Source organism: Coenobita brevimanus, chromosome 8 (assembly GCF_032717465.1).
Source record: "Coenobita brevimanus isolate Jiangsu-jjx chromosome 8, ASM3271746v2, whole genome shotgun sequence".
NCBI lineage: Eukaryota > Metazoa > Arthropoda > Malacostraca > Decapoda > Coenobitidae > Coenobita > Coenobita brevimanus.
Window position 1 is genome coordinate 11,375,412 of NC_136961.1, and position 27,119 is coordinate 11,402,530.

At 40.6% G+C, this 27,119-nt stretch overlaps 1 protein-coding gene across 1 annotated transcript in view; it reads left to right on the forward strand.

Annotated features, from left to right (window-relative positions):
- The first annotated feature begins 12,361 nt into the window (after positions 1 to 12,361).
- LOC145406544 (carboxylic ester hydrolase-like) overlaps positions 12,362 to 27,119 on the forward strand; it is a 63,665-nt gene continuing 48,907 nt past the window's right edge. The window contains exons 1-6 of the mRNA XM_080277642.1: positions 12,362 to 12,556; positions 13,114 to 13,290; positions 14,104 to 14,233; positions 16,612 to 16,667; positions 21,208 to 21,337; positions 22,134 to 22,327. Coding sequence (XP_080133768.1) covers positions 12,362 to 12,556; positions 13,114 to 13,290; positions 14,104 to 14,233; positions 16,612 to 16,667; positions 21,208 to 21,337; positions 22,134 to 22,327 — 882 coding nt within the window. The remainder of the gene's footprint in view (positions 12,557 to 13,113; positions 13,291 to 14,103; positions 14,234 to 16,611; positions 16,668 to 21,207; positions 21,338 to 22,133; positions 22,328 to 27,119) is intronic.

Here is a 27,119-nt window from a genome sequence, read left to right on the forward strand (position 1 = left end):
TCCGACCAGTGCCAAACAGTGCAGAATTACTGGTTCCAAACCCACCTGCTGAACACGAGCTAAGCGGCGAATCTGATTCCAGTCATAGCCCCATGGATGATGACTACCAGGACGACTCAGGAAAACTTGGCCCCAAACCATTCAACCAGGGAGCCCTTCATGAGAGCTAAGAGGCGAATCTGATTCCAGTCATAGCCCCATGGATGATGACTACCAGGACGACTCAGGAAAAAGTGGCCCCAAACCATTCAACCAGGGAGCCCTTCATGATCTTATAACGGACCTAGATTTGTCTAAAGAAAAGGCAGAGCTCGTGTGATCACGACTGAAGCAGCATAACCTGCTGGAAGATGGAGTGTGCATCAGCATGGTGCGTCATCGGCATTGACAACTGTCTAGGTTTTTCAAAATGGCAAACAATCTTTGCTTTTGCAAAGATGCGACATCTCTCATGCAACAAGTGTCCAAGTCTGATCCAGACAAGCTGGCTCATTGGAAACTATTTATAGTTTCAGAAAAAGACACTCTGAAAGCAGTCCTCCTACACAACGGGAATCGGCTTCCATCTGTACCAATAGCACACGCGGAGATGACCGGGAGCTATGAAATTATGAAGACTGTGCTTTCTGCTATGAGAAGCATCAGTGACCAAAAGATGCACCCAGAAGGTTCAACTGTCTTCACAAACCCCTTGTGAATCCAGAAAACATATTCTTTCCTCTGCTAGAGCTGGGCTTGGCGAAAATTTTCGTAAAAGCCATGGATCAAACGGGTACTGGGTTTCACTACTTGTCTATAAAGCTAGGCGGAGTGGCATCCGAAGCCAAGTTGAAAGCAGCAGTCTTGAATGGTCCTCAGATCCGCATGCTGGTTAATAATGGTGACATTCTCAAGGCATTAAACCCGCTGGAGAGGGACGCATGGGAATCATCGTGAATGTCTCATAGAACTACCTTGGAAACCGTCGTGCAGACAACTACGAAGAAATTGTGGCATGCATGTTATGGAGTTATCGAGCTCTGGGCTCACGGATGTCCTTGAAGATTCATATCTTTCACTCCCACCTCGATTTCTTCCCAGATAATCTCGGAGACATCAGTGACGAGCACTGTGAGAGGTTTCAACAAGACATTGCCGATTCAGTCCCAACATGATGGGCAACTACTGCTGGATGGCACAGAGTGAATAGAGTCAGCTGAACAAGCAGAAAAGCAAAGTGCAGAAGAATTTTTAGAACTTCATCGCCTGCTAATAAAATGTGCATTGGATTTCCATATTTTTGTTTAATATATCATCACAATAATATCTGTGTGTGCCTCAATATATATTACAAGGTCGAGTCAAGTTATGACACACTGAATATGTTTTCAGTCTGATATTCAAGAAACCTGGTCCGATAGCGCAGAATGAATATCAGATTTGATATCAGTGCCATCAGATTAGTCAGGGACATAATTCACGTATGAGAACCATTTTGGCTGTTGGCCAGTGTAATTGGTGTTGTGAATCGATGATGACATGCATAGCAATGGGCTGGGATAGCAGATGTAAATAAAGAAAACAGGTGGTGAGAACAGAAGGAAGTGTGGATATTAGGTGGCACCTATTATCCACACTTCCTTCTATTCTCACCACCTGTTTTCTTTATTTACATCTGCTATCCCAGCCCACTGCTATGCATGTCACCAACGATGCCACCTATTATCCACTATCAGTGCCACCTATTATCCAAACTTCCTTCTGTTCTCACCACCTGTTTTCTTTATTTACATCTGCTATCCCAGCCCATTGCTATGCATGTCACCATCGATTCACAACACCAATTACACTGGATCACTTGGTGTGGATAGCAGTTCTTGTAGACAGCAGTTAGTCTGGATAGCGGTTACTGTGGAAAGCTGTTGACGTGGAGAGGTGATGTGGATAGCAGATGGTGTGGATAGCAGTTCTTGTGGAAAGTAGTTGGTGTGGATAGCAGTTGATGTGGATAGCAGTTGGTGTAGATTAAAGTTGGTGTTGATAGCAGTTGGTGTTGATAGCAGTTGGTGTGGATAACAGTTGGTGTGGATAGCAGTTGATGTGGATAACAGTTGGTGTGGTTAACAGTTGATGTGGATAAAAGTTGGTGTGGATAGCAGTTGGTGTGGATAACAGTTGGTGTAGATTAAAGTTGGTTTTGATAGCAGTTGGTGTAGATAAAAGTTGGTGTGGATAGCAGTTGATATGGATAACTGTTGGTGTGGTTAGGAGTTTATGTGGATAAAAGTTGGTGTGGATAGCAGTTGGTGTGGATAACAGTTGGTGTGGATAGCAGTTGGTGTGGATAGCATTTGGTGTGGATAGCATTTGGTGTGGATGGCAGTTCTTGTGGTTAGCACTTGATGTGGATAGCAGTTGGTGTGGATAGCAGTTCTTGTGTATGGCAGGGAGGGTGGACAGCAGGTGGGAGAGAGGGTGGACAGCAGGTGGCATGGATACCATGTGGTTTGGATAGCAATTGGTGTGGATATCAAATGGTGTGGATAGTAGTTGGTGTGGATAACATTTGGTATGGATAAGAGCTGGTGTGGATGGCAGCTGGTGTGCATAGCAACTGGTGTGCATAGCCAGTGGTGTGGATAGCAACTGGGGTGGATAACAGCTAGCGTGGATAGTAGTTGGTGTGGATAATCGTGATTTGGTAGGCAGGTGGTGTGGATAGCAGATGGTGTGGATTTTGGGTTGAGTGGATAACAGGTGGGATGGATAGCGATTGGTGTGGACAGTAGTTGGTGTGAATAACAGGTGGTGTGAATAGCAGATGGTGTAGTTCAATTAGTGATGGCAGGTGGTTCGGGTAGGAGGCGGTGTGGACAACAGGTGGCATGCATAGGATGTGATTGATAACAGCTGCTGTGGATGGCAGGTGGTGTGGATAGTTGGTGTGGATATTAGTTGCTGTGGATAGCAGGTGGTGTGGATAGTTGGTGTGGATCTAGGTAATATGGAAAGCAGGTGGTGTGGATAGCAGCTGGTGTGGGTAGTATTTGGTGTTGATAGCAGTAGATGTGGATAGTTCTTGTGGGTAGCAGTTCTTCTGAATAGCAGTTGATATGGATAGTAGTTGACGTGGATGGCAGATCTTGTGGATAGCAGCTTAGCTGGATAACAATTAATGTGGATAGCAGTTGGTGTGGATAGCAGTTGATGTGGATAGCAGTTGGTGTGGATAAACAAGATATAGTAAGCAGGTGGTGTGGATTGCAGATCATGTTGATAAATGGTGGTGTGGATACCAGGTGGGATAGATAGCAATTGGTGTGCACAGAAGTTGGTGTGAATAATAGGTGGTGTGAATAGCAGATGGTGTGGATATCAATTAGTGATGGCAAGTGGTTTGGGTACGAGGTGGTGTGGACAACAGGTGGCATGCATCGGATGTGACTGATAACAGTTGCTGTGGATGGCAGTTGGTGTGGATAATAGTTGGTGTCGATATTAGTTGTTGTCGAGAGCATGTGGTGTGGATAATAGTTGGTGTGGATCTACGTGACGTGGAAAAGGCGGTGTGGATAATATTTGGTGTGGATAGAAGATAGTGTAGATAACAGTTGTTGTGGATAGTAGTTGGTTGGATAACAGTTGACGTGGATAGCAGTTGGTATGGATCACTTGGTGTTGATAGCAGTTCTTGTGGATAGCAGTTTATGTGGATAAAAGTTGATATGGACAATACATCTTGTTGATAGTTGGTGTGGATAACAGGTGGTGTGGATAGCAGTTGGTGCGGATAGCAGGTGGTGTGGATAGCAGTTCCTGTCGATAGCAGTTGATGTGGAGTTGGTCTGGACAGCAGTTGGTGTGGATAGCAGTTGATGTGCATAGCAACTGGTGTGGATAGCAGTTGGTGTGGATAGCAGTTGGTGTGGATAACAGTTGGTGTGGATAACAGTTGGTGTGGATAACAGTTGGTGTGCATAGCAACTGGTGTGGATAGCAGTTGGTGTGGATAGTAGTTCCAGTGGATAGCAGGTGGTGTGGATTGCAATTGGTGTGGATAGCAGGTGGTGTGGATAGCAGTTGGTGTGGATGGTAGTTGCAGTGGATAGCAGGTTGTGTGGATAGCAGGTGACGGATTGCAATTTGTATGGATAGCAGGTGGTGTGGATAGCAGTTGGTATGGACAGCAAGTGTTGATAGTATGTGATGTAGATAGTAGCCTGCACAGGAGCCTGAGAGTTAATCTGATCACCGAAGTGGGAGACAGCTGTGGGGGTCTAGAGTGCCTCAGTGCACCGCGGTACTGCCAGGGACAAAAGTTGCCCTACTGTTCTACTGTCTGCTTCACACTTAGGTCATGTATGTTACTTTTCTCCCTAATTAACTGCAAATGAAAATTTTCAGCGCACTCAACTTGTTAATCCTGCAGCACACATTATCGCTTGGTATACTCTCGTAACCCATCCCCATCCCACAGGCACAATTCTTGTTCACCCTCCCCCCCTCCGGTTTCTTTGCTCCTATAATCCCATTTCTGTACCATTTTACACTCCCATTCTTGAAAGTGCAACGCTACAACCCTCATAGCAGCAGCCTATGCTTTCGTTCCCCAACCCCACAGCCTAAAAAAACTTCCGGTCCACCTCACCTATTCCTTGGCCCATCATGCCACCTCCCATCTGAGAAGAAGGCCTATGATTAATGCCCATCAGCGACAGAAGCACCATTAAGTCAAACAAAACCTTCCAGTCCCTGTTTTCCTATAAAATATGACCTAAAATTGTTGATGATACATCCAGGTCCCCAATGATTTTATAGGTGAATATGAACAAAAACGCCCACAGACTAATCAATTCTCGAACTGCGCGAACTCGTATAAGAGAATTTAGCAAACAAAATATTCAAGGAATAATTAAAAAAAACAAATATACCCATGAAGCTGCTACAAATAGCTTGACAATATTTTACCAGGTTGAAGAGGAAGAGCTAAAGTTATGCATAAGGACTGCATGAGGGTCATTAAACAGATACTAGAGAGTTTGGTCTACAAGGAAGTTAAAAATAACGACATTGGAAATCTTCGAATCATTAGCAAAACTTACATTGTAAGATGGGAAAATAGTGTGTGATCACAATTTTAACCTTGCCTTATATAACCTACTAACTGAGCAATGTTATGCTTCGATTTTGCCATAAATATGGAAAGTACAATATCAAAGACTGACCATCTTTTCATAATGTTTGACAAATTGCTTCGTTCTTTACGCAAATTCGAAGCATAACAATGTTCGGCAAGTACTTGCTATTATGTCAAAGCAATTTTCACCCGACATTCATCTATCACATATGGCAATTATCGTGGTGCAATGAAAATGATCAATGTCGATATTTTCATCTTCCTTTCTTGTAGCGCAAAACGAACAAGTGATCAGATAACCTTTACCATGTCACAGATTTCCCCCAGAACACGAATAACTTGCATGCATGTATACTTTATAATAAATTTGTCGGAAATTTTAGTCCTTTTGTACAGTAGCTTATATCCAGCAAATCAGTGGAAGAAAAAGGAAATACTACGGTTTTCTATACTTTCCACGGGACTTCTTCTTGACTATAATCACTTTGGATTATTAATACCTTTCTATAGCTTCGCTTTGATGATGAAGTGATGTTAACTATAAAAGTGAACAGAGTGTAGATCTTCAACTGCCATTTCTGGTGAATTGACCGAGCCTGATGGTTACACTTATTGTCTTACACTAGGGAGCTGAGCATAACCAAAAGTTCTAGTCATACATGGGGTCAATTTAATTTTCTCAATTCCAGTTCAAAGGCAGTTCCGAAAGTGAATATATTAATTTTAAAAATTCATCAGTTCTAGTTCACATCCACTTCAAGGAAAATAAAAATTCATATTATATTAATTTTAAAAATTTATCAAGTCCAGTTCAAATCCTAAGGAAAATAAAAATTCATGAATTCCGGTTCATTTGAGATCCTCTTTAGTTCAGTTCCGTTCGCATTTACGTTCTCTCTCTCTCTCTCTCTCTCTCTCTCTCTCTCACACACACACACACACACACACACACACACACACACACACACACATACACATACATTTATCTATTTACTAGCAGGGGTACCCGGAGTTACCGGGCCAAAAAGGCGAACACTCTAATCTTTTTTGTTTTAGTTGAATCTTTCTTTCTACTCCAGAAAGACCATTTACCTCTTATGCTTTTGAAGAGTGATTATAAGACGTCCAGGAACTTCTTATTTTAGCTTTTGCAGACTAATGCACAGTATTTGTGAGTACTTGTTTACTATTACCATGACCACAAATTACCTCCTACTGGTGACCTCAAATGACCTTGGAGGTCAACCTCACATAGCCTATGTCAGTACTGGAGGTCATGAGAGTTTCCATGTCAAAATCTAGGCTGCTGGATCCAGTCGTTAAAGCATGCATTTCCAGAGACCTCAGATCCTCAAATGGCCTCTAATGTAAACCTCACACAGCCTATGTTCGAACTGGAGGTCATGTGAGTCTCCGTGCCAAAAATTGGGCAGCTGGGTCTAGTCGTTCGAGCGTGTGTTACCCGTGACCTCAAATGACCTCGGAGGTCAACCTCACATAGCCAATGTCCGAACTGGAGGTCATGTGTGTCTGCATGCCAAAAGTTGGGCGACAGGGATACCCGGCGTTGCCCAGGCCAAAAAGGCGACCTCAGATGACCCTGATATGAATTCTGACCCCCCTAATACCATCCTTGGGTCACCTTGATTCAGAATATACATAGATCTGGGGGTCTCTGGCCCTTGGTTTGGGCGTGATTGATGGACAGACAAACAAACGCAGATTTTATATATATATATATATATATATATATATATATATATATATATATATATATATATATATATATATATATATATATATATATATATATATATATAAGCTAACATTTGTATGCGAGTGGATGTTAGTTGCGTACTCCATGACTCAAACGTGGTGGAATCTTATTACTCGGCAGAGGCCAGCTGCCTTCTCGCCACATCTGCTGAAAAGACTGTTCTCTCTGTAAACAGTGTAGGGGTGACATTGGGCAACACAAAAGGGAAACTCTACCCCTGGCCTGAAAGACTGTACGAAAGAGAGAGAGAGAGAGAGAGAGAGAGAGAGAGAGAGAGAGAGAGAGAGAGAGAGAGAGAGAGAGAGAGAGAGAGAGAGAGAGAGAGAGAGAGAGAGAGAGAGAGAGAGAGAGATAAACTACATTCCGTGGGTGTAAAATCTAAGCCCCCAATAAAGCATCCAGTAGTAATACGGAGTCTTTAAGATCAACCTGAAGTCCTGATGGCAAATCTACGCCCTCACATCTCACATTTTTGTGGCAGTGAGTCCAAGAACACGCCTTGTTTTAAGCCTGTCTACCGTCAATAGCCTATATACCGACAGTCTGCCATCCGTTGTCAGCCAAGCCTGATGTCAATAAGCCAGCCTGTCGCCAAACAAGCCTACCCAAATCAGCCTGTCAATAAGCCAGCCTGTCGCCAAACAAGCCTGCCCAAATCAGCCTGTCAATAAGCCTGCCTGCGACTAAAACTGTCTGCCGCCAACATCCCTGATGTTTGCCTCAAAGCCTGTGAGCAAACCCAGCAAGGACCCTGCTGACTGTCAAACTTCCTGTCACCCAGTGACCAACAACTTAACCTCTTCACCTACCATCAGTTATCAGTAGCAGCTCTCACCACGCTCTGCACCATATGTTATTTGAATAAGTGAGATTAAGAGCCATCCAGTAAAAAGCTCTTACCAGTAATTTTAATACATCATTTCTCTCTCTCTCTGTCTCTTACACTATTAAATGGCTATACTAAAAACAACTTCCCAAGATTATTGTTCATGCTCTCATCTTTTTTATTATTATTTTCATGCATATGAACACTTCATTTGAAAATAGTATATATATATATATATATATATATATATATATATATATATATATATATATATATATATATATATATAAACCCTCATTTGTTAACTTTTAATGTACAGTCGTCTGCATTAATTCGCTGCAAGTCTACTCGTGTGATGTGAGTCCTTTTGACAGGCAATAGTGTAAGGGGACTAGTCGCCACAGACTTTCATACACTTTAAAGACGTGTTTTTAAGAAGTGGTACAAGAGACCGCCTAGAGCACAATTCTGTATACCATATTTGAATAGTATAAACAAGTGCGACAGATGACAGAAGAATGTTATGGAACGAAGTATGACGGTAATACCCTGGTATTCTTCATTGTAACCGTATCTGAGCTCCCTTCCCCTCTCTCCTCCTTACTTCCCCCGATGTCTCCCCCCCACCCCTCCCTCTCCCACCTACCAACCACTCACGTTCATGCCTCTCCACTTTCACCTCTCCCCGCCCTCTCTACCTTCATTCATTTATCCACGGCACTAACCCGACTAGTGCATCGCAATTCTCTCTTGACTGTTTACTAAACCCAGCCTGTCCTGTTCTCAAGTGCTAGCAGTACTTTAATAAAAACTAATCACATCAAAGGCTAATTATCAATATTCCTTCCTGTTCGAGTCCCATTCCCAAACTCTCTGTGTCCTTCCCACTTCTTTTATTCCAGTTGTCATTCTTTTCTCCATCCCTTGACACTATCAACAGCTGGAAGATACAGACATGTTTGAGGTCTCGTACATGTGATGTATTCCTTACTGCGTGTGCGTGTGCCTGTGACTGTGTCTGTCTGTGTGTCTGTGTGTGTGTCTGTCTGTGTGTGTGTGTGTGTGTGTGTGTGTGTGTGTGTGTGTGTGTGTGTGTGTGTGTGTGTGTGTGTGTGTGTGTGTGTGTGTGTGTGTGTGTGTGTGTGTGTTTTGAGTAAGCCTGGCAGCCAGTGACAATTATTTCAGTAGGCGAAATTAAACAAGCATTTGTGCCCATTCCTCCTATTTATCGCCCTCTCTCTTCCCTAGGAAAATGTTCTCATTCTCCTCATACTGTTCACTGAATCATGAAGCAGTATGAGAACCATAATGTTTCGAATTACTGCACCACGATTGGAGTAGAGGGTTGGCGAAAAAGACTGTGGCATAGCAAGATGCTCACACATGCAGAGGAACAAAAAGGTTACAGAAATAGACAAGAAACAGAGAAGAGTGCGGTTAATTACGTAGGTTAGCGATGTGAATAAAGATTAACAAGGTAGGCAGGGTAAGGAGAGAGAAGAGTGGAGAGGAAGGAGAGCAGGGGGGGGGGAAGTGTAGTGAGAGGTAGCCTGGGGAGGGTCATCGGGAGGGGTATGGAGGAAAGAGGGGAAGTTTCATCATTCAACAACATTCTTCTGTCGTCTTTTGCACATTTTTTTTTTTTTTTTTGCCAATCAGATATAAAGAATATTGCATTCTGGGCGATTTACTGCATAGTACTAATTCTTTCAAACATGTCTTTAACGTGTATAAAAGCCTCTGTGGCAACTAGTTCCGATACACTGTTGCCAGACAAAGTAACCACATCACACGAGCAGGCTTGCGCCGAATTTGTGCTGACGACTGTACATAATAGTGTATTTTAGTTTCAAAAAAATCTCTTCACTAATATTCGCCCATTTCATATTTCCTTTGCCCTTTGCGCAGGTAAACTCTTCCGTCTCTCACTTAGAGCATAATGCCGTGGGGCAGTTTATTAATTTGTTTCCATGAAGAAGGCTAAGAACAAATTACGTCAAAATCCAGGTACTATTTGTTATTATAACTGACCCTTTTAGGACAATAAACATCTGCTGAAAATTGGTTGCCATGTCTTCATGATTGTTCTTCATCATGCTTGCCAGCAGAAGCTTCATCAGTCAGCTTATAATTTAGGAGACTCCAGATATTCATGTAAGAAGTGATCCTGTTGACCATTTATGTTTCAGATCTCACTGAATGACAAAAGATTGTTGTTGTTGTTGAGCAACCCCAGTCTGTCTGACCGAGCAGACCCATCAACCGCAGACAAGCACCCCCCCCCCTGGAGGGCCATACCATGCAAAGAACCACTGTTTCTCTGCAGGAGACAGCGCCTTACGACAGCGAAACACGGAGAAGAGTGTGAAGGTTTGATTCCTGGATGGATGCCGCATAGTCCATCCAGTTAACAGTGGCACCATAGTAGACTCCACATCACCCCGTTATTTGGCCATATGGTTACCACCCAGTATTGTAAAATGTTTCCTGGATTACAGGAAACCATCTGGCTAGGAACTCTGTGTAGACGATCCTGAAATGAAAAAGAAATGAGTAATGTAAAATATAGGAAGAATGGAGGAAATAGGATGGAAGAAGGGTACACACAGAAAAGGAATGATTAAGAGGAAAGAAATAGTCGACTGTACATGACGTGAGAGTATGATGGTTGCCACCACGTACCACCACCAATAACAAGGGTGTTCGTATGATAACGGTTAACATTAGCACTATACATAGCATGGTGGTAGATGGTGATAACTATCATCCTTCACTTCTTGTAATGCAGCGTACTTCTTCATTCACATTTATTATTCTCTTTCTGTGGTTGCCCTGTTTTCTTCCTACATTTCCCTTTCTTTCCTGTCACTTTTAAATCCATTTCAAATGTTACAGTTCTGATTGGTGATAATATTGTATAACCAGAAAACAGGGTAGTGTGGAGCCTACTATAGTGACCATGTTAACTGGGTGGACAGATGCAAATGCGGCGTCCATTCAGTAACCAAACCTTCACACTTTTCCCTGCGCCTCGCGACACCGCAAGGAAACATCGGTTCACTGCACGGGACTGTCCTGCGAGGGCGGCTGCTCGGCTGCCGTTGCTAGGTCTCCTCGACCAGGCAGACCGAGGTTGATCAGCAGCAACTATTATACATAGCAAAATTTGTATTATCATATACCAGTGGTAACAGGAATATATCTAATTACTGCAGATTAATGAAATGCTAACCCTTTCAGTGTCGCTATCTTGTAGCTCTTCAAAACATGTAAGTAGGCTACATCAACTTTCCATGGGCATTGTCTTCCACTTGGCAAATTTGGGTCCGCATCTGTAAAGCGTGGGAAGGGACATAATATGTTGTATAAGAAGGTAGCGCTAAAATCAGCAGAGAGAGAGAGAGAGAGAGAGAGAGAGAGAGAGAGAGAGAGAGAGAGAGAGAGAGAGAGAGAGAGAGAGAGAGAGAGAGAGAGAGAGAGAGGCTTTATATCTATCTTACGGATGTTATAACGCTATAAGATAAGTGGTCAAGGTTATGTTTATTTTCAGTTCAACTAATCTGTATGATTTTCATTAAAGAGAAACATGGCTGTATTATAAGTCATTTAGTTTGTATTAACTACTTCCTTACAGTATTAAAACAACAACACATTCCAAAGTGTAAAAAAGAACAATACTTTCTGAAAAGAAGATGACATTAGATTCGATTTAACGAGGTAAAACCCATGCGGTCACATAACCATAAGAGTATGACATCTCACACCTTTCGCACCAAAAGCACAACACTAAAACATGGAGGGATGTTCCACACAGACACACACACACACAAATCAGTAAGTACAAATAAAACAAATCTGGTCACGCAAAAGGGTATGGTATCCAGCGTAACATCAGTTCACATAAGATCACAGAATATGTTTCAGTTCAGTTCCAGTGCGCCTGTTTTCCCCATCATTGCCAGCTTAATTCACCATTGACCCCATGCCTGGTTGTAATGTATGCAGGTTTGTAACGTGTGTGTGTGTGTGTGTGTGTGTGTGTGTGTGTGTGTGTGTGTGTGTGTGTGTGTGTGTGTGTGAAATCTTCCCAGTTATGAACTCACTGTGATATTTTTTCAGGTTAATTCCAGACTAATTTACTCAAACGAGCGAAATTGAAGCCTTGCAGGGGTTACTCAGGCAGTTTTCAACCCTGTGACCTCTTGAATTTCACTCATGTGAGGAAAGTCATCTTCCCGTAGCCTATCTAGAATCACATACTACGACAATACAATTTCTCTCGTCTATGGCGGCAAGGAACATATGTAATCAGCCAGTCAGTATAACTCCAGTCCGTCAGTCTCTACTTGGGTGAGATTTTCTTCCCTTGGCTGCTTATTTTTCGTTGCTCAGTGGTACAAAAAAGCAGTAGGCTACTCAGGCTCCACCACCTTTGGATTGCACTTGGTCGCTATTAACATCATAATCAAATGAAAATCTCTACTTTCTACTCAGCACTGAAGATGGAGAAAGGGCAATTTTAGTCCAGGCACTCAGGGTAGAGACATGCAATTCGGGGCCAAACTACAATGGCCCAATGCACCACCCACTTTTTTTTTTTTTTTTTTTTTTTTTTTGTCAGGTTCATCAAAGAGAAGGAACAATGAGGGTTGGTATCCTTGTGGCGGCGCTACTAGTTCCGGTGGCTGCCACAGGAGGGACTGGCCAGGCGCCCGTACTGAAGACCAAACAAGGGCATGTCTCTGGCGTGGTGGAGCAGGCGAGTAAGGGCAGGACATTCTACTCCTACTACGGCATACCCTTCGCCAAACCTCCCCTCGGACCCCTACGCTTCAAGGTACACCATGCCGTCGTGTTAAACCACTAACTTTCCAGGGTTGTCAGTTTCTAGAACGTAGCTTCAAAAAGTGGTAAAATGTTGCTATGCCTGCCTCTTAAAGTGCTAGAATGTTGCAAAAATTGCCTTTTCTGAAAGAGTTATGATGTCACCATAAAATATTTTAAAAGTTTTACAATGTTGCTTAATATGGCTTTCAGTGTTAGTATGTTATTATACTGCTTCTTCAAAAAAGCTAGAATACTGCCATGCCTGATTTTATATAGTGCTAGGCTATCACCATTCATGCTCTGGATGAATGTTAGAATGTCAGTATAGTTTTCTCAAACAGTGTTGAAATGTTGCTAAATATCAATAGCACTTACACAGTTTTAGCGCAGGTATGGTACTGCACGTTTGTTGTGAAGATCCGTTAATGGCCAAGTGTAGTCAAAATATAGGATTGATTTGATAAGTCAGGAAGGAGTTTCATTCCGACCTCGTAGCAAAGGTTAATTTTGTTTAATGCAATCTATCACTTGCTTGATGATGATGATGATGATGATAACCTGTTCCAGGACCCAGAACCAGCTGAGAAATGGTTGGGTGTGCGAGATGGGTCGGTGATGCCTGAGCCTTGCTTACAACTCGGCTTTGAACCATTCCTCACTAACCGCAAAGCAGAGGAGAAGGACTACTATGGCAGTGAGGACTGTCTCTACCTCAATGTCTTCACACCTAAGGTAAAACGGTCGGTCGTACTGTGTGTGATTATGGAGATTTCGTTATACTTTTCCTTAGTATTTCATTCAATACAGTACACTCCAGTATCCTCTTGTAAGTTATTGATATAAACTGCTTCGGTATTAATGCGAAAAATAAAATGTGCAAGTGAATACTTAGGTGAATTTTGCATAAAAATTCTCTATGGAAAAGGTGCTATTTAGCCTCCCATGTCCAACTCGTTGACCCTTTCACGGGTTTTATGCTAATTTTACTGTTCGAAGTACTTCTCTCGATGAGGTTACCACAAGCTCAGAAATGCTTTATGTAATGCATTCGTCGTAGTGAAATGGCAAAATTGGGTGTTCATGTTTCATATTAAATACTTCATAGAATATCCTGGAACTTCTTTAACAACTGCACTTGATCACTTGGGAACAATACTTAAGAAGCTGATGTTTCTTTTTATCTGTACACGCGAGAAGGCAACAGTTTACTGAGAGACGATGCTATGGCTAGTTTCAAATGAACATTATTGCTAAAGGACATTTTGGTCTTATTTTGGCCAATTTCAGGCAACTTTATTCAGCACAGAAAATACCTTCAGAATGAAGAATTTAACCGTTTCACAAAAGATGTATTTCTCATTATCTCTTGCTACATTCTGTTCTGTTTAAGCACTTTATTTAATCCTAGTATGAATGGAGTTAATTTGCTGTTTGTCTCTTTCGTTAAAAAACCTAGGCAGAATATAATCATATGAAAAAAAAATTACAATCACGTCATGTTATCTGATTCCTGGTGCTAATGAATTGTTCGCGAAACAGCCGAGGGACGACCCTCAGAATCTACCGGTGATGGTGTGGTTCCACGGGGGCGCGTTCTTCTTTGGTGGTGCCAACCAGTACCTCCCTGACGTCCTTTTGGATCACGATGTGGTGCTGGTGGTGGTGCAATACCGTCTTGGCATCTTCGGTACGTACGGTTGCCGACGTATGTTAGCCTGTCTAATCTCTTCCATTTCAGTTCCCTCTGATGGCTAGTGTTCTGAAGGCGAGCCAAGTTTAGTATGTTTCTCTCTGGATAAATACAGAAGTTCTCTCTTGCCTCTCCTTGCTACTATTCCTTAGCTGAGAAGAAATTATATGTTTCTCTGCCTACAGATGCCTGTTTAATAATGTTCCATTGTGGAAGAAACATGCATTATATAAAGCATTTGTAGTAGAATGATGTGCGAATATTTGACCCAGGCAGTACAACTATGGTCGGAATAATGTTACATTTAAGAGTTATTAATAACAGGAAAGTGAACTGACTTTTGAACACAGTGATGAGATACTTAGTATTTAACAGACTTCTCAGAAAAAAGTGCAATATTTTTGTACCTGACTTATGTTGCTAATTGCAACTATTTATACGATAAAACTAGAGGGGCACTCACTGGAGGGCATCTCTCCATCAAGGGCAACGTAATTTCCAAATCACTCTTCATAATGGGTTAGGGTCTCTCATCATTGATTACGGTTTCGCAAAAAGTGTTTTCCGGACCTAGAACCTGAATTACGATCCAGATCGGTCCCTAAAGTTAACCAAGTCTTCCCTGGGACATGGGCTATCTTCTCACATCAAGTTTGGTCCAAATATCTCTTTTAGTTTCTGAGTAATCCTACTAACAGACAAACAAACTTATAAATAAACAAACCATCAGGGGTGAAGACTTTTCTCCTTGTCAGAGAGAATAAATATCATGCATGAGAAGTGTGATAATGTTCTACATGATCATCATAGCTCGTGATATCCCAAGAAACTTAATCTGTTGAATGTACAAGAAAACAAGCACATCCGGTGACTGCCTCTGCTGGACCCTCAGTAGAAAAAGGAAAGAAAAGAGGGTTTGAAACAAAGCAAAAAACAGAGTTTATAATGAATCGGCATTTGGCTTTACCTCCGCCCCTCCCTCTCGCGTCAGAGTTGCCAGATGACACTGCAGTCCACTACTCATATATCCATGTATCTCGCTTTTTCTTTACCCACCTGTACATATATATCTAAACTGTATATCTGTGTACCTGCCCATCCACTAACCTATTTTGATTGCTACCCACAAATTCATCAATCTATGTATCCTTCCATTCACGCGCTTAACATTCTTTGTCTTTTATCCACTCATCTGTTTGCCTCTCTGTCTATCAATCTAACCCTAACACTAATTTCTGCACAAATTTCTTCCGCTCTGATTTACCTACTAACTATCGACAGACCTGCCTAACCAAAACTCAAAACCATACTGTATCCAAACTTGCTCAGACTAATGAAAGCTTACCAAAGGTGAGCTGATATAGAAAAACCTAAATAACTTAACATCACACACTCTAGAGCAAAACTAAGGAATGTCAGCGCCATTCCAAGACTAGCCCATCAACTTTTAATCTCCTCTACAAATTTCTAAAGGGCAAACTCTGAATTCTCGAAAATTTGAAACTTTCCTGACCTTATGGTAGAGAACCAGTCCCATAGTACAACAATTTGGGCATGCCGAGTCTTGGCGTGGCTCTTGTATGATTGTATTTCAGTAACTTAATAATCCAGTAACTCAGTGACAATGGCGATTCTACGACTGGCCTCTGGGAGGATCCAACAACAATACTTATATGGAAATGTCGGGATAACAGGTTTACTGACGTGAGGTAGAATTATCCGGCAGATTCCAATAGCGATTGGTCGTGGTGTCAAATTGTTTCACATGGAATATGCACAGATTATATACCAGTGGTGAGTACACTTTATGAACTGAGCTATGAATACACTCTGTACAATGAAATATTTAAAGTGAACAGCAGTTTAGTCATGAATTCAGAGCCCGAGGCACTCACTGGATAATTGTGTAAGAGGCTTGAAATTGTTCGGCTAAAGATTTTAGCGAAATTACCGACCACAGTTTTACTAGTAGAATTTCCTTGGCAGTTGCTGCATCTGAAAGAGTAACATGAAATACACTTGTGATGGCAATATGAAGAACACAAGTAATGAGGTGGAGAATGGATACTCTCTTACGTATGGGGAGAAATGAAAAATATGGAAGTTAGAACCTAAGGGTGTCAAACGATTATCGGTAAACTTTTGCTGCTGAAAGTACACACAGTAAAAAAAAAAAAAAGTGTCTCGATGAAGGGGTGTGATGATATCCTAAATTATCGATATGGATGGTATAAAAGTAAACATTATCCTATTGCCATATGAATGTGCATATACTGACTAGGAAATGTCACGAGCAACAGACAGGGAGAAAGAGAGATAGAGACAGTTAGGTTACACAATAATTACTACTAAATGGCTACTGCTTTATCACACAGGCTTCTTGTCGACTGAAGACCAAGTGATGCCTGGAAATTTAGGACTCAAAGACCAGGTACTGTATTCAGAATCTGCATTTTACATTCCCTATTCCAGTGTGTGTGTGTGTGTGTGTGTGTGTGTGTGTGTTGAAACTTACCGAGCCATTGCCATACTTATGAGACAGAGTACACTGGTTGAGGCTGTGGGTATGTGAATGGGTGGGGTGTTGGGTAGGTAGTGGAATTATGGAGCCATGGTGGATGAGGTCATGGTGTGAATGGAGCCCGGGAAGGAAAAGGCCCATGTGGGAAAGAAAGGACCATGTGCAATACACCTCTGGGAGAATGTGCCCAAGTAAGAACGTAGGTCCACCAGGGAAAAAAAAAAAAAAAAAGTCTGTGAAGGAAATAGGTTCATGGGTGAAAAAAAAAAAAAAAGTCCATATGAGGATCTTGTGCTTTCTCATGGGAAAAAATTAGGTTCATGACGGAAAGGAGGTTCATGAGAGAAATCTTGTAGGGGGAAAATAGATTCATGGTGAAAAAACAAGGTCCAAGGGATATGGTCGAGCAAAAGTAGGTTAATGGAGAAAAAAAAAGTACATGAGAAATAGGTCCATGAGGAAAATGTTTCGATAGGGATAATAAGTCTATCTGAAAAATAGGTCCATGGGAATAATGGACTATCTGAAATATACGGTAGGTATATCAGTGAAAATAGATTCAAGGGGAAAATGTCAAAAAAGAAAATAAGTCCGTGTGAAAAAATGGGTCTATTTGAAATATACACCTATGAGTGAAAATACATCCATGGGGAAAATATGTCTTTAAATGAAATTAGGTGAATGGAGAAAAACAGGCTGGCTGTGAGAAATGCTATACAGTATGTCAGCACAGGAACAGGTCCACGGGGGGGAAAATAAATGGGTGAGGGTTGATACCTACTGGATGCAAATGAAGGCAGGTTTATGTCCTAGTCGTGCTTAAGTAAGGTAATGTATAAGACTATTTGTTCTTAATTTTATATTAAGTTCAAATTGTGTGTAAGGCTGTTTGTTTAGTGGTTTAACTGCTGCAGAGAATATTAGTTTAGAATTTTATTTTATAAACCCAGTAGGCCTATGGTTCATTTAGAACGATGGAATTATGCACTTTCAGAAATTGATAATGACAAGAAATTTGTGACTCTCTCTCTCTCTCTCTCTCTCTCTTCCTAATACCTCCCTTAACCTCCTCCACGAATGCCTTGATTGAGCTAATCTTTGCCACGTTTCCCTGCAAATTTGTCTGTCTCATCTCCACCTCCTGTCTGGCCTTTTTTTTTTTTTTTTTTTTTTTTTGCTACGTTTACAATCTCTTAGTGTCCAGTCAGTCAGCCTCTTGCTCCATCGGTTATCCCTTATTCATGCTACATGGCCTGCTCACCTTGATTTCTGTTCTTTTATTAGTTCTATAACATCTTTAGTCTGCTCTCTCACCCAAGTTGATCTTTTCCTGTCTCTTAAAGATATTCCCAACATTGACCTTTCCATTGCTTTCTGAGAACGGATTGATTTATTTTCCATCGATTATGCCAGTGTCCAAGTCTCACAACCATACGTAATAGCTGGAATTATACATTCGTTATATACTTTTCGTTTCATGCAAAGTGGCAAGCTACTTTTCATGATGTTTCCATATTTACCGAAAGCTTTCCATCCAATTGTAATGCGTCTTTTTATTTCGCTAACATGAACTTTCGTTAATTTTAGTATTTGTCCCAAGTAATTGTACTCGACGACTTCTTCAGGAATTTCTTTGCTTATTCTGATGACACTCTTTTGTGTTTGTGGATTAAACATTGCTTTAATATTACTCCAGTTCATCTTTAGCCCTGCTAAAGATGAACTGTTCAGGTCATTTAACATTTCTTGAAAGGTCTCTGCTGTTCAGGTCATTTAACATTTTTGCAATGTCTCTGCTGTTTCTGAGATTAGGACGATGTCATCTGCAGATCTTAAATGATTTAGCTTTTCTCCATGTATGTTCACTCCTTTGTTTTCCCAGTTTAGCTGTCTGAAAATACAGGCATGCTGTAAATAATTTTGGTGAAACTGTATCTCTCTGACGCAGGCCCTTCTCAGTCTTAATTTTTTCCGAGTCTTTATGCAATTTAACCGTGGCAGTTCCCTCTTTATATATGTTTTCGAGCAGATTTACAATGTTCTTATTCCTTGTTCTCGCAGTGAATTTATAATTACTATGTGCTCCACTGAGTCAAAGCCTTTTCGTAATCAACAAAACCTAAGCACAGTGGTTTATTTATTCTGAAGTTTTCTCAGTTAGCTGATTCATTGTGTGTAGATGATCAATAGCCGAATATCCGCTTCGGAATCCTGCCTGTTCACGAGGTTGTCTTTCCCCCATATTTGTAGTTATTCTGTTCGTAAGGAATTTAGTGATGAGTTAATAAATGACGTAATAAGCTTATGGGCCGATAGGTATTAAGATCTTTTGAGTCATCTTTTTTGCAAAGTAAAATAACTACTGCATTACACCACGTTTTGGGAATTTTCTTCTTTTTTGATACATTGAGTAAATAAGTGAGCAAGCCTGTTTTGTGCTTCTACTCATGCATCCAACAGTAAATCTGCTGCTATTCCATCATCTCCTGGAGCCTTCCCTCTCTTCATGTTTTTTAAGAGAAATGTTTACCTCGTCTGGTGTTACCTCAGGTATTTCACTTGTGTCAACTGAAAAGTTAGTTATTGGTATTGCTGTGTTTGATGCATACAGTCCTTTGTAAAATTCTTCAACTCTGTCCACCATCTTATTTCTGCATTCAGTGACTTCACGGTTTTTGACTCAGTGTTGTAATTTTTTTGCTTTCCTCGTGCCATTTTAGTTCGGACCTATTTCAAAATTTTTCCTTTTGTGATGGTTTCTTTGATCTAATCCATCTTTCTCTTTCTTTTTTCCTTTCTTTGTCTTTTGATGATAAGCTTATTAATTCCGCTCGTTCTACTTCATCTTTCTTAGTTATTACCTTTCCTTTTTTTTTTTTTTTTAAATAAGCTCGAGTGTTTTTTTCTGAATATTTCTTTGCTTTAGTTGTATTAGGTTTTCCTACTACCTCGCTGATTCTCTTAGCACTTTTGTTAGCCCGTCATTCAGCTCATCAATGTCACAGTCAGCATTACATAGAGCTTGATATCTTTTCCCTTTTTCCACCTGGAAGACTGCTTTGTTTCCGTTTACTTTTATTGGGTATATCTTTTTTTCTTTAATCATCATCTTTCACTTCTGAAATTGAATCTGGCCGTGCAACCCACCATTCTATGGTCACTTCCTATATTTACTTTGTTGGTAACAGTGGCATTTGTGATCGTGTTATTATCTGCTATAATGAAGTTGATTTCATTCTTTGTTTCTCCATTTGGGCTTCTCCAGGTCCACTTTCTCCCTGTTCTTTTGTTAAAGAATGTGTTCATTATTGTCATGTTATACATTTCAGCAAAATTTTCCACCATTTCTCCTCTTTCATTCCTTTCTCCCACTCCAAATATTCCCAGACATGCTTTTTCAGTTTTTGATTTCTCAACTTTTGCACTGAAGTCTCCCATGAGTATAGTATATGTGGTCTTTTCTTCTTGTATAATCTGGGAGAAATCGTCATAGAATGTTTCTGTTTCTTCATCTGAGCTTTGGGAAGTTGGAGTATATATTTGTATTACTTTCAGGATACAGTATATTTTTTGCATAGTCTAATTACAACCCATTCTGCTTTCTGATACACTGCTGAATTTAACATTGTTGTCTGCATGACTTCTGTTAATTAGAAGTCCTACACCACTAACTCTTTCATTTTGCCTTCCTCTGTAGTAAAATAGATGGTTGCTGTCTTCGAGTCGAATTACTTTTTCTTCTATTCTGTGGGTCTCACTCAAACCTACAATATCCCAACTAATGTTTTCAAGTTGTCATTATATCCAGCTATCTAACCATCCATCTATCTATCTGCCAGGTATGTATCCATCTCTCTCTCTCTACCTTTTGCCAGGAAACAAATGCGTATCAACCATACCGATGACGTATTAATTATTTTAAGCTGGCTGCTATAAAGATATTCATTCAACTGTGGATGGAACTTCAGTGGTGAACGGCTAACTGAAGGCTATATCCAACACCTCAGTTTGAGAAGTGTCTTAAAAGTTGCAAGGACACCTCTCGAGATAGATCATATGAAATAAAAATTTAGCCATTATCTGGCAGGAGTCAAACCAAAAGTGCAACCAGACAAAATATTGGTTGCTGGTATTAATGCACTGCTATAAAGATTAGCCTATTAAAAAAGAGGGTTAATTAGAGATTCACTGTCAAACTGATGTTATTATTTACGTAAATGAGTGTTATATCAGAAGAACAAAAGATTCGGGATAATTCTGCAGTCTTCCTTTCATGTCTGATGTGTAGAAACTAAGCATTTTATATTGTGTTTGATTATCAGCATCTGGCTGGTATGAACCCATTTTGAAACATTCCTGGTAATTTCTGCAAAAACAAAGTTAAGAAGTTGAGTTGATCGTCGGGTCGTTGGGGAATCACCCTCAAAAGCCTTTGTCAATACTTCCCCAGACACAAGCTCTGCGCTGGATCCACAAGAACATCGACCACTTCGGCGGTGACGAACACCAAGTTACTATTTTTGGTTCGATCTCAGGAGGAGCATCTGTCATCCACCAAATGTTGACACCAGCCGCTGAAGGTAAGGGAGGTTCATTTATCTATCCTCCTACAGAGTGTACCTGTCTATCTACATATCTTCAGACGCTGTAATCCTGGAGGGGGTGGCAACAAATAAATCACAGCCATATCACCCTTTTTTTTCTGCATCAATGCTGTCTTCCTACCACTTTATACATGGTGGAGGAAAACAGGGACATGGAGGCGATTTCCATGGTGATACATGCATTTAAGATCTTTCTTTTTTTCTTTGACTGCAGCTGCCATATTACTGGAAATCTGTATACGATTAGATGTTTACTTGAGATCACTTAGATTTATGTTATTATTGCCATGCACTGTCATGGTCAACACTTTGCTGGCAATTATCCCACAGATTCTGGTCATTATGTGTATGAGATATATACCGTGACACTATGCAAGAAAGAACAAATTGGTTTAAGTAAAGATATTCTCTGATATGTAGGAAGATGTCAGATGCCCAAGTATACACTGATGGCAAGTGACTGTTGGTAAACTATTGTTCATGTTAGTACAAAATTCGTTCGGTTACAGAAACTCCTAGATACAGATTTGAAAAGTAGATCCAATTATAGTCATAATCTGTTTTTACTTGAAAGAACTGGGCCGCTCCCATAACTTTAGTACTTAGTAGTGGTTGCACGAAATTCATAAGCCTAAGTTATGAAGAAAAAAAAATACTCTTTCATAATTGAGGAAATCGGTTCCTCGGTCTGATTATGCAGCCTTTTAGTGTGTCGAGAGAGGGTATGCATCATTGTCAGGTGTCAATAAATGCAATAACTACTCCCCCACAGGACTATTCTCCCGCGTGATCGCTCAGTCTGGTAGCGCCCTGTGTCCATGGGCCGTCACCCGCACTGCTGCCCAGACCGCCAAGAGGGTCGCCGAGGCCCTGTCTTGCCCCACCGACCAAGGCAGCCAGAAAATACTGACGTGTCTCCAGGTTCTCGACGCACGCCAGATCGTCTACCAAACATACGAACTGTTTGTGAGTGTCTGTACTGATAACGTAACATTTGCCAGTCCAAGTTAACATAGCTAATATTCTCCTCGTACTTATCTTGTATTTTCATTTGCAGAAAAAAAGGGAGGTTTCTACTTCCTCATTTCCTTATCCTTCTTCCATTGATGAAAGAACTACCTTTTACTAATGCTCTTGCTTAGATTTGATTTTGTAGAAAGAAGGGGAAGTGGGAGGACCTAGTACTCTTTATCATTCCTGCAAAAACAAATCACAGTTCCAGAAAACGTCGTTAGTTTATTAGAGAACTGCAGCCGTGATTTGCAGTGCATGAACCTTACATCATTTGTTTTGAATGTTTGGCAGCACCTGTTCAGCAACAGCTTATTTTGCGTATTACATGTTTTGCCTCATGTATCTTATCTACAAAAGTTGCTGTGCCTACTCTCTCTTTCTCTACCTCCCTCTTTCTCTCTCTCTCTCTCTCTCTCTCTGCAAAGAAACTTGTTGTCATCCTGCTGTTGGAGCCTTTTAGATTAGGTCCATTGGAAGTAGGCTCATGGAGGAAGTAGGTCCATGGGAAAAGCAGGTTCATAGGGAATGTAGGTTCAAGTATCGAACAGGAATCTCATGGTGGTGACAAATGTCAATCAAAGAATGAGGTAAATTCTCCCAAAGAGGACAATAGGTACATGGGTAATAGGTACGTCCCACATTAAGGAAAATGAGACCATTGAGGAAAGGGAAGATCCTCTTAATAAGGGGAAAAAATGTCCATGAGGAATTGGTAATTTCTCAGATGTGGGAAAAACATGTCCATGGTAGGAATAGGTTCGTCAGAGAAATTGGTCCATGAAGGAATAGCTCCCAGGGAGAAATAATCCATGGGGGAAAGAATCACAAAGGAGTACAAAGGAAACCAAACAGCAACAGACCTTATGGTCTTTCGAGGCTGTTTGTTACAGAGTAGACTATGACTACAAGATCTAACTCTACATGCTGAAGTATAAGGATAGTAAAGCAAGAAGGCTCCCCCCGCCTCCAAACCCTCCAGTTAAAACTGGCGAGAAAAAGTGAGAAAAACCACCATGCACCATGGAAAAAAAGAAATGGAAATTTCATAGGAAAGACTGAAAAGGAAAAACTACATTCTGTAAAACTTATCTACAAGCTACCAGTATGAATTACCTGAAAGAGAAAGTAGTAAACTAAAATGAATAATCAAATAAATAAATAACTAATGCATGTCGCTATGTACGGGTACGTTGAGTTGACGGGGCGTCTGCTGACACAGCGTGGAATTTGCACAGTGCACAGTGTGAATATTCAGGGGTGGTGCGTTAGCCTTGCCCGGTGCTTTTAAGGTAGGCAGCAGTCAATCAGGCCCCAGCTCCATTCATTCCACTTAGACTAGGAAGTTTCCCATGCGGGACAAGCAAACAAGTCACCTCCTGAAGCAGTGACTCCTGGCACATTAAAAAATTCCAGATGGTGGCCACGTAACTAACAGGGACCCTTTGTGACCCACAGCCCATCAAGGTCGAAAGTATGAGTAGTGACCATTAACTCAGGGCAATCTGTGCATATCCTAGTCTGTGCATATACTATAATTGCATATTTTGATCCAGGCTCTAAAAAACTAAAATAAAATATAATAAAAAATTATACACACACAAGTGTTTTATTCAGGAGTAAACATGTTAAGCTGGGGGTTGGATGCCAAATACTTATCCAGGCGACCTTTAAAGGTTTGCACTGTATTATTTATTACGTTGAAGGGCAATTTATTCCATATATTTACAACTCTATTGAAGAAGAAATGCTTAGCTTCATGCGACTGGAATCGTTTGCCAATTATTTTATGCCCATTGCCTCCAGTGTAATTCGAGTGATCAACTATGAAGTATTTATTGACGGCCATGTTATCATGTCCTTTGAATATTTTGAATACTTGAATTAAATCTCCTCCTATCCTCCGTTTTGTTAGGGTAAAGAGATTCAGGGCTTCTAAACATTCCTCGTACGGTTTATTTCTCAATCTAGGTATCATCTTTGTCATCCTTCGCTGCACTCTTTCAAGCTTTTCTATATCCTTTTTATAATATGGTGACTAAAACTGAACGCACTACTCCAAGTGCGGGCCTACTAAGGAATTATACAAAGTGAGGATGATATTATCGGATTTATGTTCAAATGCTCTGCCTATGAATCCAATCAATTTATTGGCTTTTTTCACTGCTTCTGTACATTGTTTGCTTGGTTTCAAATCATCTGTTATTATATCTCCTAAGTCTTTTTTCATGGTTTACTCTATCAATTTGGACATTATTCATGCTATAACTTGCTCTTACATTTCTACTGCCAGTGTTTAACACTTTGCATTTATTAATATTGAAGTCCATTTGCCAGACTTGGATCCAGTTAAACAGTTGATCAAGATCTCTCTGAATTGCCTGCCTTTGCAGTGCTGTATCTGCTCTGTTACCTATTTTAGTATCATCAGCAAATTTTGAAATCTTGCAACACAATCCTTTGACAATATCATTTACATATATTAAGACAAGAATGGGACCTAACACTGAACCCTGCGGCACTCATCTTGTAACGTTTATCCAGTCTGACTCTTTTCCATTTAATACAACTCTTTGCTTTCGTCCAGTGAGCCAATCTTCTACCCACACGAGAACACTGCCGCTGAAACCATGTGCCTTTAGCTTCTGAAGGAGTCTTTTGTGTGGAACTTTGTCAAAAGCCTTTTGAAAATCGAGGTAGACCACATCAACAGATTTAGTCTCGTCATACATGTTCAATATATCATTGGAAAAGTCCAGCAGATTCGTGAGGCAAGAGCGATTATCACGAAAACCATGTTGCGAATCTTTTTTGAGATTTTTTGTTTCTAAGTTTCACAAACTTGTCTCTGATAATAGTTTCAAGCAATTTGCAAACTATCAATGTTAAACTAATTGGGCGGTAGTTTTCTGGTTGGGCTCTGTTGCCCTTTTTGAATATTGGGGTTACGTTTGCAAGCTTCCATTCATGTGGCACCTTACTGTTTTTAAAGTTCAGCTAAAGGTTTTGATATTTCATTCTGCAGTTCCTTCAATACACTTGGCGATATTTTGTCCGGTCCTGGTACTTCATTCTCCTTTAATTTGTTTGTTGCAAACAGTACGTCACGATTGCTAACTGTAATGTCAGTGATTATGTTGCCCTCTTCTATAGGAATGGGGGAAACTGTAGGAATTGTATGTATATTTTCTGTTGCAAATACTGATGCGAAGAAATTATTAAGAATTTTCACCATCATAGTTTCATCAGTGTGCTCTCCGTTTCCTGTGACTAAGGATCGATTGATGGAGTTACTACCTTTTTGCTTCTTATGAACCTGAAAAATTCTTTGGTATTTGATTTACTGATACTTGCAATATATGTCACAAGGTTTTTTTTACTCCTTTTAATTAATTTTTTGGCTTTTCATTGCAGGGCATCATATTCATTTTTATCACTTGGACTCTTTGTGGTATTATAATTCTTATATGCAAGATTTTTTGCTTCTAGACAATGTTTAATGTTGGAGTTCCACCATTTGGGTTTAGAATTTTTGACGGGCCTTCTCTTGCGCATAGGAATACATAATTTGATGGCACTGTTGAGTTTCTGTGAAGTAACTCCATGCGTCATTGATATATAAAGTTTTGACAATGGGATGACAGTTACCTGCACCTGCATTTGCCTGTAATTTCCTGAAATTTGCTCTCTTAAAGTCAGGCACTTTCTCACAACTGGCCTTGACACTGTCTTCACTGAATTTAATGTTAAATGTAACTATGCTATGATCACTTGTACTAAATTCTTCTCCTACAATAACATTACTCACTACATTTTTTGATGTAGCTAAGACAAGGTCTAGGATGTTAGCTCCACGTGTCGGATAAATTACTAATTGATACAAAGAACTTTCCTGCAAGTTTATATTTATAGGTCTAACCCTGTGTGTGAGGATAGGGCTTCTCTCCATTTTGGAACTGGTAAATTAAAGTCACTAAATATTACAGTGCTTTGCATACAAGATAGTTCGGCAGTTTAATTATAGACTTCGTTATCGATGTTGAGTGGCTGACCGGGTGGACGATAAAATAACCCGAGTGATTTTATGACAAGATTCATTTCTAAGCTGAATATAGTGTCGATGTTTTCAATACATGTCTTGGTAATTTTGACTGGATGAAATCCTGATTTAACATATAACAACACACTGCCCCCTGCTCGATTCTTCCTTTCACTACTGAAAATTTGATAGCTTGGTAAATTAAACTCTGCTAGAAAATCTCTCGGCTCAGTATTTAGCCACGATTCTGTAACTCCAATTACATCATAATCGGTAAAGAAAAGGGCCTCTAAATCAGAAAATTTATTACGTAGACTGGAGGGAGTACCTGTCTCCTCATGATTATAAAAAAGGTGTGTGGAGAGAAGAGATCCTTGAGGGTGAATATGTTCATGGATAAAACTGATGGGGAAAACTGGCCGAAGCAGGAACAAGTCCACGGAGGAATAATAGATGGATAGTGTGTGGTCCCCTTGGGAGTGTAGCCGATGACGGGCTTAAGTTGCCCATGTTCGTGTCATAACTGTGTCAGAGATTTTGCCCATGTTCGTGCCATAAGTGTGTCAGAGATTTAAAGACTGTAATATACAAAGAAATAATATTCTGAAAAAGATTCCTGACGAGTGTGATATACTAAAATAATTGGCGCGCGTGCGTGCATGCGTGCGTATGTGTGTGTGTGTGTGTGTGTGTGTGTGTGTGTGTGTG